At 40.2% G+C, this 15,280-nt stretch overlaps 1 protein-coding gene across 1 annotated transcript; it reads right to left on the minus strand.

Moving 5' to 3' along the window:
- Nucleotides 1–10,102: 10,102 nt before the first annotated feature.
- LOC148735997 (uncharacterized) lies at nucleotides 10,103–12,447 on the minus strand. Its single transcript, XM_088755062.1, has 2 exons — nucleotides 12,173–12,447; nucleotides 10,103–11,391 (listed from the first exon to the last, which is right to left on the minus strand). The coding sequence occupies exon 2, from the start codon at nucleotides 11,372–11,374 to the stop codon at nucleotides 10,637–10,639; it is 738 nt and encodes a 245-aa protein (XP_088611188.1). The 5' UTR covers nucleotides 11,375–11,391; nucleotides 12,173–12,447; the 3' UTR covers nucleotides 10,103–10,636.
- Nucleotides 12,448–15,280: the final 2,833 nt, after the last annotated feature.

The following is a 15,280-nucleotide window of genomic DNA, read 5'->3' on the forward strand; positions in this document are numbered from 1 at the left end:
CGATCTTTAGATAATGTCCAAGGAATACAAAATGAACTCAGATATTAGTGGAATAATAAACCCTTACCCGATGATTTAACATACCTTACAAGCAGGCATTTTTTTTTGTTTCCCGTTGTTCATAAATCTACATGCCTCTCAAATATATCAATACATCAATACATTTGTCTTATTAGACGTTTTGTTGTGCAGTATCGCTGAGTATTTTTACAAGTCATACAAATAACGAGTAAAAAATACATATATCTTATTAAACGTTTTGTTGTGTAGTATCGCTGAGTATTTTTCCGAGTTGTGCCGTATTTTGACGAGCCCGTAGGGCGAGTCAAAATACAAATAACGAGTAAAAATACTCAGCGATACTACACAACAAAACGTCTAATAAGTTATTTATTATCCAACACGCCAAAGTGTTATTTCAGTGCGGGCGAATTTCGCGGATATCTATTTACGGGGAGTGCGTGACAGAAGTATGCGAAGCGGAACGGAATTGGCGCCTTATTGTGTTGCTGCTTCTATTTTCCTTAATGAATGAAGAAATTTCCTGGTCGTCGAGCTGTTTTTCTTCGTTCGATTCATCGAATAAACTTGGATCTATATTTGCCAGCCATTCTGACTCTTCGTCGTCGGAAATATGATTCAAATTGTCCGCCATTTTTTTTTTTCGTAACTACAATCCAATTCTTGGTTTTCACCCACGTGACTTCCGTCTAGACGACGGTTGCTATCCGCTATGTTGGTGCCCAAACAAATGCGCTCAATAAATAGGTCACAGTGCGAAAGTAAGCCTGAAAATGGTTCTTTGCGTTGTTTTTGGATGTGGAAGTAGAGGTGACCGCGATAAAGGGATTGGATTTTAACGAATACCTTCAGTGGCAACCAACAAAGGAAAATTTCAAGAAGAACTGACTACAGAGCGGAAAGAAAAACTGGATAAAAGCGATCAGTCGTGGAGACACTGAATCGAAAGACGTGCTTAATAGCTCCTTACTGGCATAAGCACGACGTGGATTGTGTGCCCACATTGCAACTTGGCAAAAACAATTTTCGCCCTAAATAAGACCATGATGCGAACGCAACTGAGAGCTGTAAGGGCAAAGAAACGAAAGCAACTTGCTGTCGAACGACAAGAACGCGAAGCGGCAGAGAAACGTCGAAAGCTTGTACAAAGCAGCCTTCCCTGTCGCTCAAATCGACTTTAGTCAGCCAAATACTTCGACAGAAGAAGAAGAGGAAAATCGAAACGAAGGGAATGAGGACGCCTTTTCTTCTCATCTGGTGGCCATGGCAGCTAGCTCAAGGGTAAATCTCAGCTCGACCCAGTCTCCCAGTGGACGTTGGGCAGACAAGAGGCATTGCTAATGTTAGAATTCATGTTGAACGTGTTGTTGGACTTCTTAGACGGAAATTTACAATCTTGGAAGGTACCTTGCCAACTGACTTTCTGATATGTAATCATGAAAACTCTGACAGGCGAACTGCATTAGTGGATCATGTGATAAGAGTTTGTGCAGCGCTTGTTAATTTTTGTCCTCCAATTCTACCATTTGATTAGATCAACTTCACCTTTAGATACCTCAAGTCATCTATTAAGCCACCTGGGAGTTTTTGAATTTATTTCAGGGAGTGAAATAAAGATCTAGCAAAGTGCAGCTCAAAGAAAACTATCAGGATCCAATAGGGTATGATATTATGACTTAACTCTTGATACGAGTTAAGGCTGCAAAGTTTTGCTTCCACATTTGCTTAATCAACAAGCTTCCAAGATACCTAAACTACATGACATTTTCGCGACACCTTATTTTTTAAAATTGCAAAATCTAAGTGTTACAAAAAATGATTGTCATGAACATGAGCGAAAATAAAGTAACACATGTAAAAATCAAGAAATAATACATGTAAGGTTATTACCACTGACTGCGAAAACAGTTTGCAAGTGCAAAAAAAAAGGAAATATTGGAGTTAACTTTGAAGATGTGTATGTTGACCTGGAGCTATATATAAAATAAAGTAATGAACTCTGCCCTTTGAAATCTCCTTTCCCCTTGAGGTATATCCTTTTCTTTGAATTTTGCTTTTGCAAACAAACAAAAAAACAACAAGGGAAAGTTTTGTTTGAATGTAATTCAGGGGTCAATTCAATAAAATTCTTACAAGTGTACATAGCTATTGTTTTCAACTTCTGAAACAATAGAAACACTTGTGAATTACAACTGTAAAAGTTCTATTGAACTGGTCCCAGGTCTTGATAAGTACATTTGGTTGTAATAAGTTATTAAGAGAACATATTAGTTAAGTTGCCATTTGGAAACTAAGCACTTTTATTACCCAATGAGGCAGCCAAGGAACAAAAATTAAAAGATATGCACATTTCCATTCATGATAGGTATTCACATATGTCACTGTTCATCCTTAGTGGGATATGACTAAATTGCAAAAAATTTATTTAACTGTGAAGTGTAGTTTACAGAGTCATAGCCAGGGGCATACCTAGAATTTAAAAATTTGGGGCACGGTGTAGTAGTTTAAAATTTTCAGGCCGCCATAATGTAGCAGTTTTAACAGTTTCATTGTTGCATTATTTTCTGTTTTTAGACACAAAATTTACTTAAAGCTTGTAGGCTGTTTACACCCCTCAAAGCTTTGATTGATTTGCTGAGGTACTTTCTGCAGGGTGAGGCACTCTGTTATTCACTGTAAAGCATAATAAGTAATAAAAAGCTAGACTGTCAAGTGCCAGCAAAAGTCAGAATATTTCACATACAAGGTAAACAAGTAGCATTACTTTATTGAATTAAATAGTACAACTTCAATTTCTAATTTTTCTCTAGTTCTTTAGAAAACTGTGAAAATAAGATTTGCAGAGATTTCGCAGAGATAACGGTACCGTCCTTTTCTGCAATGACCCAAATGTTCACAAGAGGATCGTTCATTCGCTGTGAATGTCTCACCTTGGCCACAACAACAATCCTTCCCGCGATTTCCTTCCCTTGAACGGACGCAAAGAAACCAGAAACCGTCTGGTTGTACGCCTCCAAACTTTTGAGGGCTGACAAGCTACCACACAAACTGCTTGTTTGTGTGGTAGCTTGTCTCTAAAACTAAATAGAAAAGAGACTTCTATGGGAGGCAAACATTCCGAGCTGAACTGCTCGTTCGGTATGGCCGCTGGATCTACGCCAATCACAGAAATTTTCTTCAGATAGCGCTCTCCGACGTGGCTTTCGAGGTTATCTAAGTAGGATGAAAGTACTGGTATCTCATCGTGTGATTTTGGGTCGCTTTCTTCGGAAATATCCATTAGAAAGATGAATTATTTGAACACTTTGAACGCGAGCGCTTAAAAATGGCATAGATTTCCCTACATGGGCAAATACCGAGTGATAATTGTACTCGTCTATGGCGTTATTTGTACGCAACGAAGTGTAGTTGGATGATAAATACATCTTATTAAACATTGTGTTGTGTGGCATCGCCTAGTATTTTTACGAGTTGTGCCGTATTTTGACGAGCTCGTCAAAAAACAAATAACAAGTAAAAATACGACACACCGAAACGTCGAATAAATTATTTGTTATCCAACACGCCGAATTGTTATTTCAGCGCGGGCGAATTTCGCGGATATTTATTTACAGAGAGTGCGTGCAGAAGTATGCGAGGCGGAACAGCGCTTTGTTGTGTTGCTGTTTCTATTTTCTTCAATAAATGATGATATTTCATTGTTTTCTAACTGCTTTTCTTTGTTCGACTTACCTGATAAACTTGGACCAATATTCGCCAGCCATTCCGACTCTTTGTCGCCAGAAAAACTGTTCACCAATTTCTTTTTTTTTTTTTGTTTTGGTAACTTTAATCCAATTCGTCGTTTGCGCGATGCGAGAAAACCTGTCTAACCGATCCTCTGGAGTACAATTATCTGCGAGCTATTTGTACTCGTCTTAGGCGTTATTTGTACTCCACGGAGTGTAGTTGAATGATAAATAATGATATTAAATGCTACGCCATCGAGTGAAGTGCTAAAAAGACCAAACAAATAAGAAACCAAATTAAAGTGTGAATATCAGAATGAACTGATCATTGTTATGACATACCCAATTATGCTTTACCCCACAACCCATGACGATGAAAATTTAGAAATTGTCATTTCATAGCACAGTCCAGTTTACAATAATCTGTTTCGACTGAGTGCAATTGCACTGTCCCAACAATGCAACAAGCTGACAGGATATCGCAAAAAGCCGGACAGAGTACTGTTCCCAATTGACCGAATAAAAGCGTACAGTTGACCGAGAAATTTTGTTACAGACGTAACCTATGGATATGGACGGTCATACAAAAGCGCGTAGAGGTGACAGAATAGTCTTCAAAATAGCCCGGATGAAAAAACAATTGACACAGCTGTCCGAATACGTCCTAACAACTGACCAAGTGACAGTTACTACTAAGCGAACAAATACATTTGGTAGAAAGAGTGATAATCGCAACTGACCGACTGATTACGTGCGTGCAACTGAAAGAGCGTTGATGACAAATTATCAAATAAAAATGTGCAAATAAGAAATTAATGTTTGCAAATGACAAACGAAAAACGAGAAGCTGATAGAGTGGTTTATCATAGATCGAAGGGGTGTTTACAAACTGTTATATCCATGACATAATTGTTGCAAGTGCATACCAAGAGGTAATCGGATATCCCAAGGGACCCAACAGAGCACATGTACTTGTAAGCTTAATCATTGTTCTCCTTTCTGTTGATTAAACCAGGCGTGAGTTATAAAATACATTCTCGATTAATTACATTGGCGACGAGGATAGTCGGAACAAATGGCGACCTAGGGAACGTGGAAGAATTTCGCGAGTCGGTGGAATCCTGGACTCAATACGCAGAACGTCTAGGCACTGGGTTGGCCATCCCTCAAGTGTGAACTGGTACACTTGATAAAACTGGATCGCGCCTTGTCCATTCCCGGATGTGCCAAGCATTGACCGGGGTCTCTTCTAGATGCTCCAACAGCAACAAGTAAGGGATAGCACAAGACCTCGGAACGACGAGAAGAAAACGGAATGTCATCGTTGTGGTGGAAGCCACGATCCCGCAAAATGTATCTTCAAAAATGAAGTACGTTACAATGTCAACGAAAGGGACATATGGCTAAAGTTTGAAGAAGTAAGAAGAAACCGCAAAGATGGCAAGACCAAAGTAAACGCCAGCAAAACGATGGAAAACAGGAAACGAACTTTGTCCAAGGTAGTGACGAAGATGATGCCTATACCATGTACCACTTATCTGGCGAACAGAGGAAAACTTTCAAAGTGGAAATTGAACTTGGTGGGACGGAAACCACGATGGAAATCGACACCGCCGCGTCGAAAAAGATATTAAGTGAAGACACTTATGGAAGATTGCGTGACGCGCTAGGTCCACTCGAGAAACGGGAACTGTGCTTAGTACGTATATAGGCGAACAGATACCAGTGGTAGGAGCAGCTGTAATTCCTGTTAAATATGGAGATCAACGGCATAAATTAAGAGCAATCATAGTGAAAGGTAGCGGATCGAATCTGCTGGGCCGAGACTGGCTACAAAGCATTCGCTTAGATTGGAACAAGATATTATACACGTCTGCTCAGAAACCCCGATCATCACTAGACGACCTCCTCACAAAATATTCTGATGTATTTGCTGAAGGACTAGGCACAATCAAAGGAGTCAAGGCAAAGATTTATGTAGAGCCTGATGCAGAACCAAAGTACGTTAAAGCCAGATCAGTGCCGTACTCATTTAAGTCCAACATGGAATTAGAGCTTGAGAGGTTGGTACGCGAAGGTATCATTTCGCCCGTAGAATTTTCTGGGTGGGCAGCACCGATTGTACCAGTCGCAAAACCCAATGGAAGTGTGAGAATCTGTGGTGACTACAAGATGACTGTGAACCAGGTGTCCAAACTGGATAATTATCCAAAACCCAAAACAGAGGATCTCCTGGCAACCCTAGGAGGGGGTGAAAAGTTCATCAAGTTAGACATGTCTCAAGCATATCAACAAATGACTTTGGAAGAAGAATCTCGGAAGTTTACAACCATTAATACCCATAAAGGCCTGTTTGAGGACAATAGGCTGCCATTTGGAGTCGCCTCTGCACCGGGAATTTTCCAGAGGACGATGGAAAACCTGCTGCAAGGTATCCCATATGTCATTGTGCGGATGGATGACCTACTCATCAGTGGCAAAGATGACAACGATCATATGGCTTTTAGAAGCGGTACTTAAGAAGTTGTCAACAGCTGGGCTGAGGCTGAGACGAGAAAAGTGTTTCTTTATGGTGCCGGAAGTCACGCATTGTGGTTATGTGATCAACGGGAGGGGTATCATGCCTGTAGCAGCTAAGGTAGAAGCCACACAGAATGGCCCAGCACCTGGAAATGTTACACAGCTATGTGCATTCCTTGGAATGTTGAATTATTACCATCGGTTCCTGCCAGACATTGCCACAGTCCTCGAACCGCTTCACAAGTTGCTAAGACAGGGCATGGCATGGTGTTGGAAGAAGGAACAACAAAGGCATTTGAGACAGCTAAGAAACGCCTGCAGTCTGCAGAGCTCCTAGTTCACTTCCAACCAGATCTGGAACTGATATTGGCGAGCGATGCCTCGGACTACGGAGTAGGAGCTGTACTCTCTCACCGGATGGCTAATGAAGCGGAGCGCCCCATCGGTTATGTTTCAAGATCACTGAATGATGTTGAACGCAAATACTCTACCACCGGAAAGGAGGCCTTAGCCATCATCTTCGGAGTGAAGAGGTTCAATCAGTTCTTGTAGGGACATAAGTTTTACCATACAGACTGAACACAAGCCACTGGAAGGACTCTAATCCTTCAAAAACGAGCCCTTCGCTTAATGTACTTTGGTGACTACAGATCTCATGCAATCCCGTTTTTTGTTTCTTCTCGTTTTCTTCCTTTGGATATGCTTCACTTTAAATCAGTTGCCATCATGATGCATGACATATCCAATAATTTGTCACTTTCTAACATATCTAACTTATTCACTTATGAAGCTAATATTCATCCCCCTAAGACAAGATCATCTCCAAGAGGTGACTATTTTTGTTAAAAGTTCAAGATTAGATATACAAAAAAGGGCATTTTCAAGAAATGGTGTCAGAATCAGGAATAGCTTGTCTTGTGAAGTGCGCCAGCTATCAAAATACAATTTTAAGAGTGAAATTCATGATTTCCTCCTCCATAGACTCGAAAAATATGACGATTATATTGATTTGTCAACTTTAATAGCGCAACTATAAGACCCCAGCTTGTTCTGTTTTCTTGCCGTATCTTAAATGTATTAATGTGGTTGTAATTTGTCTAGAATTTTGAATCTCTTGCTCTGTAAATCTTTTTATTTTATAATATACGTATTAAACACTTCCCGCCTCGACGAGCCTTTACTAACTGCGGACAGTGCATATTTTTTTGGAATATTGTAATATATTGTAATATATTGTAATTAATTTATTAATTGTAATTAATTTAATTAATTAATTAATCTTTAATGAGAAGAAAGGAGTTCCACAGCAAGCTGCCCCGATAGTTCTGCGGTGGGCACTTACACTGGCAGCGTATGAATACAAGATTGCGTATAAAACAGGGAAAGCAAATGCTAATGCGGTTGCATTAAGTCGCTTTCCCTTGTCCGAAATGCCTGAGTCTGTTCCGATACCAGCAGAGACAGCGTTCCTGTTGGAACATCTAGAAGAGACCCCAGTCAATGCACGGCACATCCGGGAATGGACAAGGCGCGATCCAGTTTTATCAAGAGTGTACCAGTTCGCACTGGAGGGATGGCCAACCCAGTGCCCAGAAGTAGAGCTGCATCCATATTCGAGCCGGAAAGCCGAGTTAACCATGGAAGATGGATGTATCCTGTGGGGCAGCAGGGTGATAGTGCAACCACAAGGACGGACAGAAGTCATAGCTAAGCTTCATGATGCCCATCCGGGCATTTCGAGAATGAAAGCACTCGCACGTAGCTACGTCTGGTGGCCGAACATGGATCGCGAATTAGAAAGTGCAGTGCAGAGAGCTCACAGTGCCAACTTCGCCAGAAACCTGCGGACGCCCCTCTCCACACATGGGAGTGGCCTGGTCAACCTTGGTCAAGGGTGCACATAGACTATGCCGGACCTTACAAAGGTCACATGTGTTACGTGCACGAATGACCAACAGATGTCCGCTAACAAAGCATATATGAAAATAGTCTCCCGAGTACGATGTAAGGCACGCAACAAAAATGTAGCAACAAGCAGTTACCCATTTTGACTATTATTTAACTAGTTTTACACTATTTAATTTACTTAGGTTAAAGATTAAGTTAAGCAGTTCATAAAGCAAGCTTACAATCCTTCATGCTGTGTAAGTGTTCGTCGTCTTGATCAACTTCCAATTCCAACATCCGCCGACTGAAGACCACAGCGCTTGTCTTTCTTGATTCGTAGCTTTCTTTCCGTGTACACAAACTCTTCCGGAGGACTCCATAGTGAACTCTACATTCTTTATCTTCTTCCTTTCTCGGCTATCGTCTCTTTCTTCTATTTCTTCTCTCCGGATATCGCAAGGTCAAGAGTTCATAGCCTCGTCACACCATCGCTTCCACAAGTTCAGTCAGCCGGCCACGAGGGTAAGCCCTCGGGCAAATCTTTCTTTGTACTTCTCACAAGCCAGCTTTTCTACATTTACTTTAGGTATCTAGAATTTTCCATTACTATTTATAGCGTATTACAAGTTGTACTATTTTTGGAAACTACTGAGTCACATGGAAGAAGTTTCTGGAATATTACAGATTGTAGATAATTCTAGAAAAGTCTGGGATTGCGTGACAGATTCAGTGAAAATAATTCGATCCTCGTAAGACATGTATCTGGTGGTGATAGATGCATATTCAAAGTGGATGGACGTCCACATTATGCAGTCAACTACATCAGCAGCCACCATCGTGAAGTTGAGGGAAATCTTCGCAATTCATGGGCTCCCGGAAACTATAGTGAGTGAAAAGGGCCCAAACTTCACAAATGCAGGATTCGAGGAATTGCTTGCTAAGAACGGTATCAAACACACCAAGACTGCCCCGTACCATCCAGCTTCAAATGGACAAGCGGAGCGAGCAGTCAGAGTATTTAAAGAAGGAGTGGAAAAGATGGAAGTAGAGAGCATGCACGCAAAACTGTCGCGATTCCTCTTAAAGTATCGCATAACACCGCACTCAAAGACAGTAGTTCCTCCAGCTCAACTACTCATGAAAAGAAAGTTAAGGACAAAACTAGACTTACTGTTGCCAAACACTGCTAGGCAAGTGAGACTGACATGAGGGAAGCAGAAAGATGCAGACGACTACCACGCCAAAAAAAAGGGACCTGGATATTAGCGATCCTGTGTTTGTAAAGGATTTCAGCTCCCCCAAGTCGTGGCAGAAAGGAACCGTAGTGAGCTCGACAGGTCCTGTGTCAGCGTTAGTGGAGTTGCAGTGTGGTCGGATTGTTCGTCGTCCCTAAGATCACCTGCGAGAGGATCCTAGTTCTTCTCAACAAAACCAAGAATCGACATCTCCAGGACCAGTCAACCCAGAACACTAATCTGACAAGAGTTCAACCCCTAAAACACCCAATGCCGGATCACCACGCCCAATTAGAAATAGACGCAGACCAGAACGTTTTAAGGATTTCGAACTCTGCGTTTTTTTTTTAATTAGTTTGGTTACAGCTGTTCGTAAATTTAGGTTGTTGACTGAAATAGGAATTTTGAGACATTTCATAGGAACATTAAGAACATTTAAGATTAAGAGTTTTGTTTTGGGTTGATAGACAAAAATCTTGATGGGAGGAATGTTATATCCATGACATAATTGTTGCACGTGCATACCACGAGGTAATCGGATAGAGGTAATCGAGGTAATAGAGGTAATCGGACAGAGCACATGTACTTGTACGCTTAATCATTGTTCTCCATTCTGTTGCTTAAACCAGACGTGATTTATAATATACATTCTCGATTTATTACACAAACAACCCAAAATGTCCGTACATCAGACAATAGATCAAGTTCATAACCAAGAAACAACAGCATACAAGTGACAGGAGAACTTATATTTAGGACCGATTTATTTCCTATAACAAACAAAGGAATTGCATTACAACTGAACAAATCAGCCGAAGAAATTACGGAGTGATTCTGTCAACCGACTCAATAGGTCCTTTCACCTGACAGAGTAAATTCTGCAATCGGCTGAACTAATTCCTACGACTCAACTAGTAACTTAAAATCGACGAAATAAGTCTGTACAGCAGATTCGTGTTCGCAACCGACCGAAAAGAAGTCTTCACCTTAGAGCCAATCGACTGATTTTCTTAACAAACATGTTTACATGCGTACAACCTACTACTGAAAAAATCAGAGTGCGTTCAAGCATGACACGAAAGAAGCACATGCGTATGAAAAAGTGAAATGAACACGAAAAAAAATCCGGTTCAAGAGGGAAACTTTTACTCCTGCTTTCCTTGCTCACTTATTTATCTGAATTTTCTCACTATAAAAGGAATTTCCCTCGACGGTAAAAACAAAAAGGGAACAGAACCTCTCGGACTAACCTCCAAATTGTTGATCGTCAAGACGTGAACTGAGTGCCTCAATAGATGCATGTGTTTCTTCTACAGCTTTCGTATTACGGGCCACCTCTTCTTGGAGTTCCTCAATGCGCGTCTTGACATCTGTATCATTTTGGTACCACATTATTAGCTCCTGTTCATTTTTTTCAGCCTCTGGTGTTAAAGCTCCTCTTAAAAGATCATCTATGGCGTCCTGCCACTCATTCCTCTTTCCAGGACTTATGTGAGCTGCAATTTCCAAGATGGCACTGCTTATATTTTGCCATAGAGATTGAAAGTCGTCATCTGATATCTCCATGTTCTGGTTTACATGGGCGACTTCGGTGCGGAATAATTTGATTCTAAGCAGATTTCTAGCCAGATTGTTGTCTGTAGTTGAAGTTAAGTCCTTGGAGGAAGTGCTAGAGGGAATGACCTTGCATACTGTTATCAGCAACTGGAAGAGAAGACTAATATCAAAATCTTCGGAATTACCACACACCCCCGAGGAGGGGTAAATGCAGTTCAACTGCGGTTTGGTAAGCTTGGCTCTCAGCAGCTTCTCTGTGGCAGGATTGCTTAGAGCTTCAGAGAGGGTGGGCGCTGGCAAATTATTGTCAAAGATTTCCCTCATTAGACTCGTTCCTCCACCTATCAATAGTCGAGCGATTCGTTGAAAATTCGCTTTCCCAGTCGTTGAACGGAGAAGTTCATGTGGATGTGGTGCTGCAGCCATTTCTTCAGATACAGATCCTGAAGAATAAAATTATAAATAATTTTTACCATGTCACCGATTTAGTTTACATGTACTTCATATGTCTGTTAGGGTGCTCCCGAAATTTATGAATTAAAAAGGCCTGGATTTTGCAATGAGACTATTTTCAAACTAGATAGTGGACCAAACTTTTGATGGTCACAGTCAGGTGTGTAACGCAAAACTCGCTTGGTCCCTTGTACTAGCCACGTTTTGAAATCACACGTTCTGTGTGATACTGACTACCTTGTCATGCAAATTTTCTCTAAGTCGTCAAGATCATTCTTAATCAAAAGAAGTTGCTATTCAAACCAAAAGACTAGCCTTAAAATGTGGTGAAATGTGTCGGAGTAGACTAAATTGTAACTACATGTTCACTGTTTAGGCGAATGTAGATGCAAAGCCCGTAATCTAACAGAGATGCGAAGATTGATATTAATGCATATTCATTGGTATATGTTCGACTATCAAATGATTCGTAGCCTTTCTTAGGAATGACACGACGCCTTTGATTTACGCAGAACTCATACATCGTTAAATTAATGATGTATTTCTTCGAGTAAAACTGAAAATTTGATGATTCCTTCCCCGTTCTTCAAATACAGTTTTCTAAGAGTTTGTGCAAACCATTGTGTAAACAACTCCAAGGTATTTGGTCGCTATTCCATGCACATATTAACTCATCAGAGAGTAAAATCATCGTAACCTTGTTCCAAAAAGGCCTGAACCAGTGTTCAGTGATCGTTTACCTGAACAAAACATGAAATAAAAATTTCTCACCTTTCTTTTTCAGCTTGTTCACTCTATATATTCCCTTACTGATTCCGGGAAAGCAGTTTTCACTGAGATTATTCACAGGGTTTGAGGACTCGCGGGAACTTATTTAGGCAGAGTAGACGTTCTCACCGTGAACCTTCTGTTCCCTGATCGCTGCTTTTGTGAGAAACACGAAACACCTGATACGCCGTTTGATTGTGGCCAATTTTTCGTCGTGTGGGATGATATAATCTTAGGGAAAATAGTGACCCAGCATTCCTGCGTCGTTAAAGTTGTTACCAAAGTGGGCGAAATTAAGGTAAGCTTGAATAAATATTTCAAAGAGACAGACAGTATACAAATACGGTTATAAGTGGCAGCTAGTTTGAGGGCATGTCAAAATTTGAATTAAAATCAATACCTGGTTTGAAAAAGTCAAAGCTTTACTGGTAACGCGGCTGTTCTTATAGTGCAATACATCCGTGATTGATCTTGACGAAATTGTTTATCTCAACATGAAAGTTATAATTTTCGCTGCCACACTTAAAAGACATCTTTGGAGAACGTCCTCTTTCCTTAAGTGATCTCCAAAATTCACAAAATGTTTTTAGCAGTCTTTTATTCTCACAGGCACTATTCGATCACACCAAGTACAACTCTGTCTCACACACACAGCGTAATTTTACTAGATCCTATTCTTATATTAGCTATGGTCGTAATTTGGTCACACAGGAATTTCCGGTCATTGTCGATTCTTATCCATTGATTCAGCTTACATTTGTAAAAATCACCACGCCTTATTGGTCATGCAATATGATAAAAACCGTTTCCGTCACACCCTCAGAAACCTGATTTCTGTCTTTCCATCTCTAGTCTCAAAACGCTGAAACAGGCCTATGGATAGTTTTTTCCTCGGTAATAAACAATTTATGAACTTTTCAGTACATCGATACTATGAGGCACACATTCCATTTTTTCTTTAAAATCGTTCATTTCATTTACAGCAAACATGTTGTCTTACGATCACTCACTCTAATTGTCAATCCAAACACTTCTTTAGTTTAGAACCACAGATAACTTTTAATTTTCTTCCCCGTCATTAAACGCATTTAGCGGACAGGACAATAAGTATGGAATACTTATTCGATAGCACGCTAACTTTATTTGGTAAGTCCTTTAGCTACAGAGAAATTACTTTCTATAAAATTTTCTACAAAGTTTTGTTTCGTCTGGGGTTCCAACTATCTCGAAATATTAAGCTGGATGCATTCACTGTTCAAGCCGTAACACGGCGCAGGCAATTTTTTCATTTAACCTTAAGTGGAAAACGTGACACCAGTTCATTTTAGTTTACACCTTATGCAAATGAAAACTGAACATGCGTAAACGAGATGTTTTCTGGAAAGAAAAATGCGCTTAGAAACGTAAACATCAGTAATGGAATAGCCTTTCTTCGAAGGAGTTTCAACCTTCAGTGCGATCCTTCCGAAGCAGGTTTATTTTACTTCAAACTTGCATGGTAGGAGAAATATATTTAGGTTGTGTTGATTATCTTTAAGTCAGCGGTCCAAACTCGATTTTAATCAAAGCAATCCAGTCTCTCACAGCGACGGGGTCCATTTTTGGCTTGACGAACCGACCGCTTTGTTTAAATTGCGAACATCTCGATCGTATTTTGAGTCGTGTAAACAGTTTCTTATTGAAGTAAGTAAAACTGATGCAATTTAACAGTAGTTATATCCAAGATTAGTGGCGTAACATTTTCTCGCAACTGCTTGATCATTCCGGGAATTCATGATGACCATTTCTTAATCTCTATAGTAGCATAAGTCCTCCTCGATCCTTACTGTTCTTTCACCGTGGTTTTTTCACCTACTCACCTAACATTAAGAATAGCAAAGATAGATCAGACGAAGAGGCAAACAGGAGACGCACAAATGAAAATAGCATCTTCACGTTTAGCTTATCGCAGAAGAAAGTAGAATACCACCATGTAACTTCATTGGTTGCTCAAATGAAATTTCTCGGAATTTGAAGAAGCAAGCAAACGCGTCTGACTAAGCGCGTCTGTAGTTCACTTTGTTTTCTTAATTACTGGAATCAAACGATTCCTTCGTATCAGAGACTAAAGGTGGCAAACTGTAAAATAATTGAACTGTTCCTAGAATCATACATTGAAGCGGTCAACAATCTGTTCCATTTCTGAGAATTTTCGAGTTTAAAATCTGCTTCAACGCACCAACGCTTTCATATAATAGAAAAACTTAGGGGAAAGTTTCGTCATACTTTTCCACGTGGCTGGGATATAATGGCTCAGTCCCAACGCAGATAAAAAAGTAAATGTAACTGTAATAGAGGGATTTAGTGATCGCAAGGCCTTCACCGGTTACACTTAAACATCTGGGACTACCGGAGTGCTCTGCCTAGACCATCTCTCTTTACCCTGATTTACAAAGATATTACATATATGTCCCTGTAGCTTAAATTTTTATTGTAAACATCATCCTCTAGCTATGCATTTAGTTAAGACCTGTAAAGCCTCTAAAAGGAAAGAACGTCTCAAAAACGTCCGCAAATGACCTAGCCCTCGCAAACAGATTCTTGTTTGCATAGCACTTGAAAAAGAGTTGCTGCCCTACTTGCTTCTGGTTAGTAATTCTTTTTAACTCATAGTAATTCCATGAACTTACAGTGGACTGCAAAGGTTAGTTAGGAAATGAAGAGTACCCCTGTCAACAACTTCTTCAGACCAGAAAACAAAAGAAATTGTTTTAATTATAATTCTGAATTCCCTTTTTCAATTTAAACTTTCCTAAAGTCTCTTGCAGATTCCTTTAGGTGAAGCTTCTTTGATGTGAATAGAAAAGACTTAAGGATGGCAGAACCCCATTCGCACAGCTCCTCCCTCGTGAGAAAAACCACCACCAAAAAAGGAAAAGAAAAGAGCACATCACATGATGTAAGTGTCTAAAAACTTGGATAAGTCAGAATATTGTGTGTTAGCGCAAGGCTGAAGTTTTCCAATATTCTGAGACTTCCGAAAATGTTTTGGGAAGACGGGGAGATGATTATTTGAGGTAAAAGCAAAATAGACGTCTCCGAAATGCTTTAAGGGAACAAAGAATATTTGAC

The sequence above is a fragment of the Stylophora pistillata genome, chromosome 3 (assembly GCF_964205215.1).
Source record: "Stylophora pistillata chromosome 3, jaStyPist1.2, whole genome shotgun sequence".
Classification (NCBI taxonomy): domain Eukaryota; kingdom Metazoa; phylum Cnidaria; class Anthozoa; order Scleractinia; family Pocilloporidae; genus Stylophora; species Stylophora pistillata.

Excerpts from the sequence above, each read along its gene's own strand:
- LOC148735997 (XM_088755062.1), bottom strand. The coding sequence starts at position 11,374 with ATGGCTGCAGCACCACATCCACATGAACTTCTCCGTTCAACGACTGGG.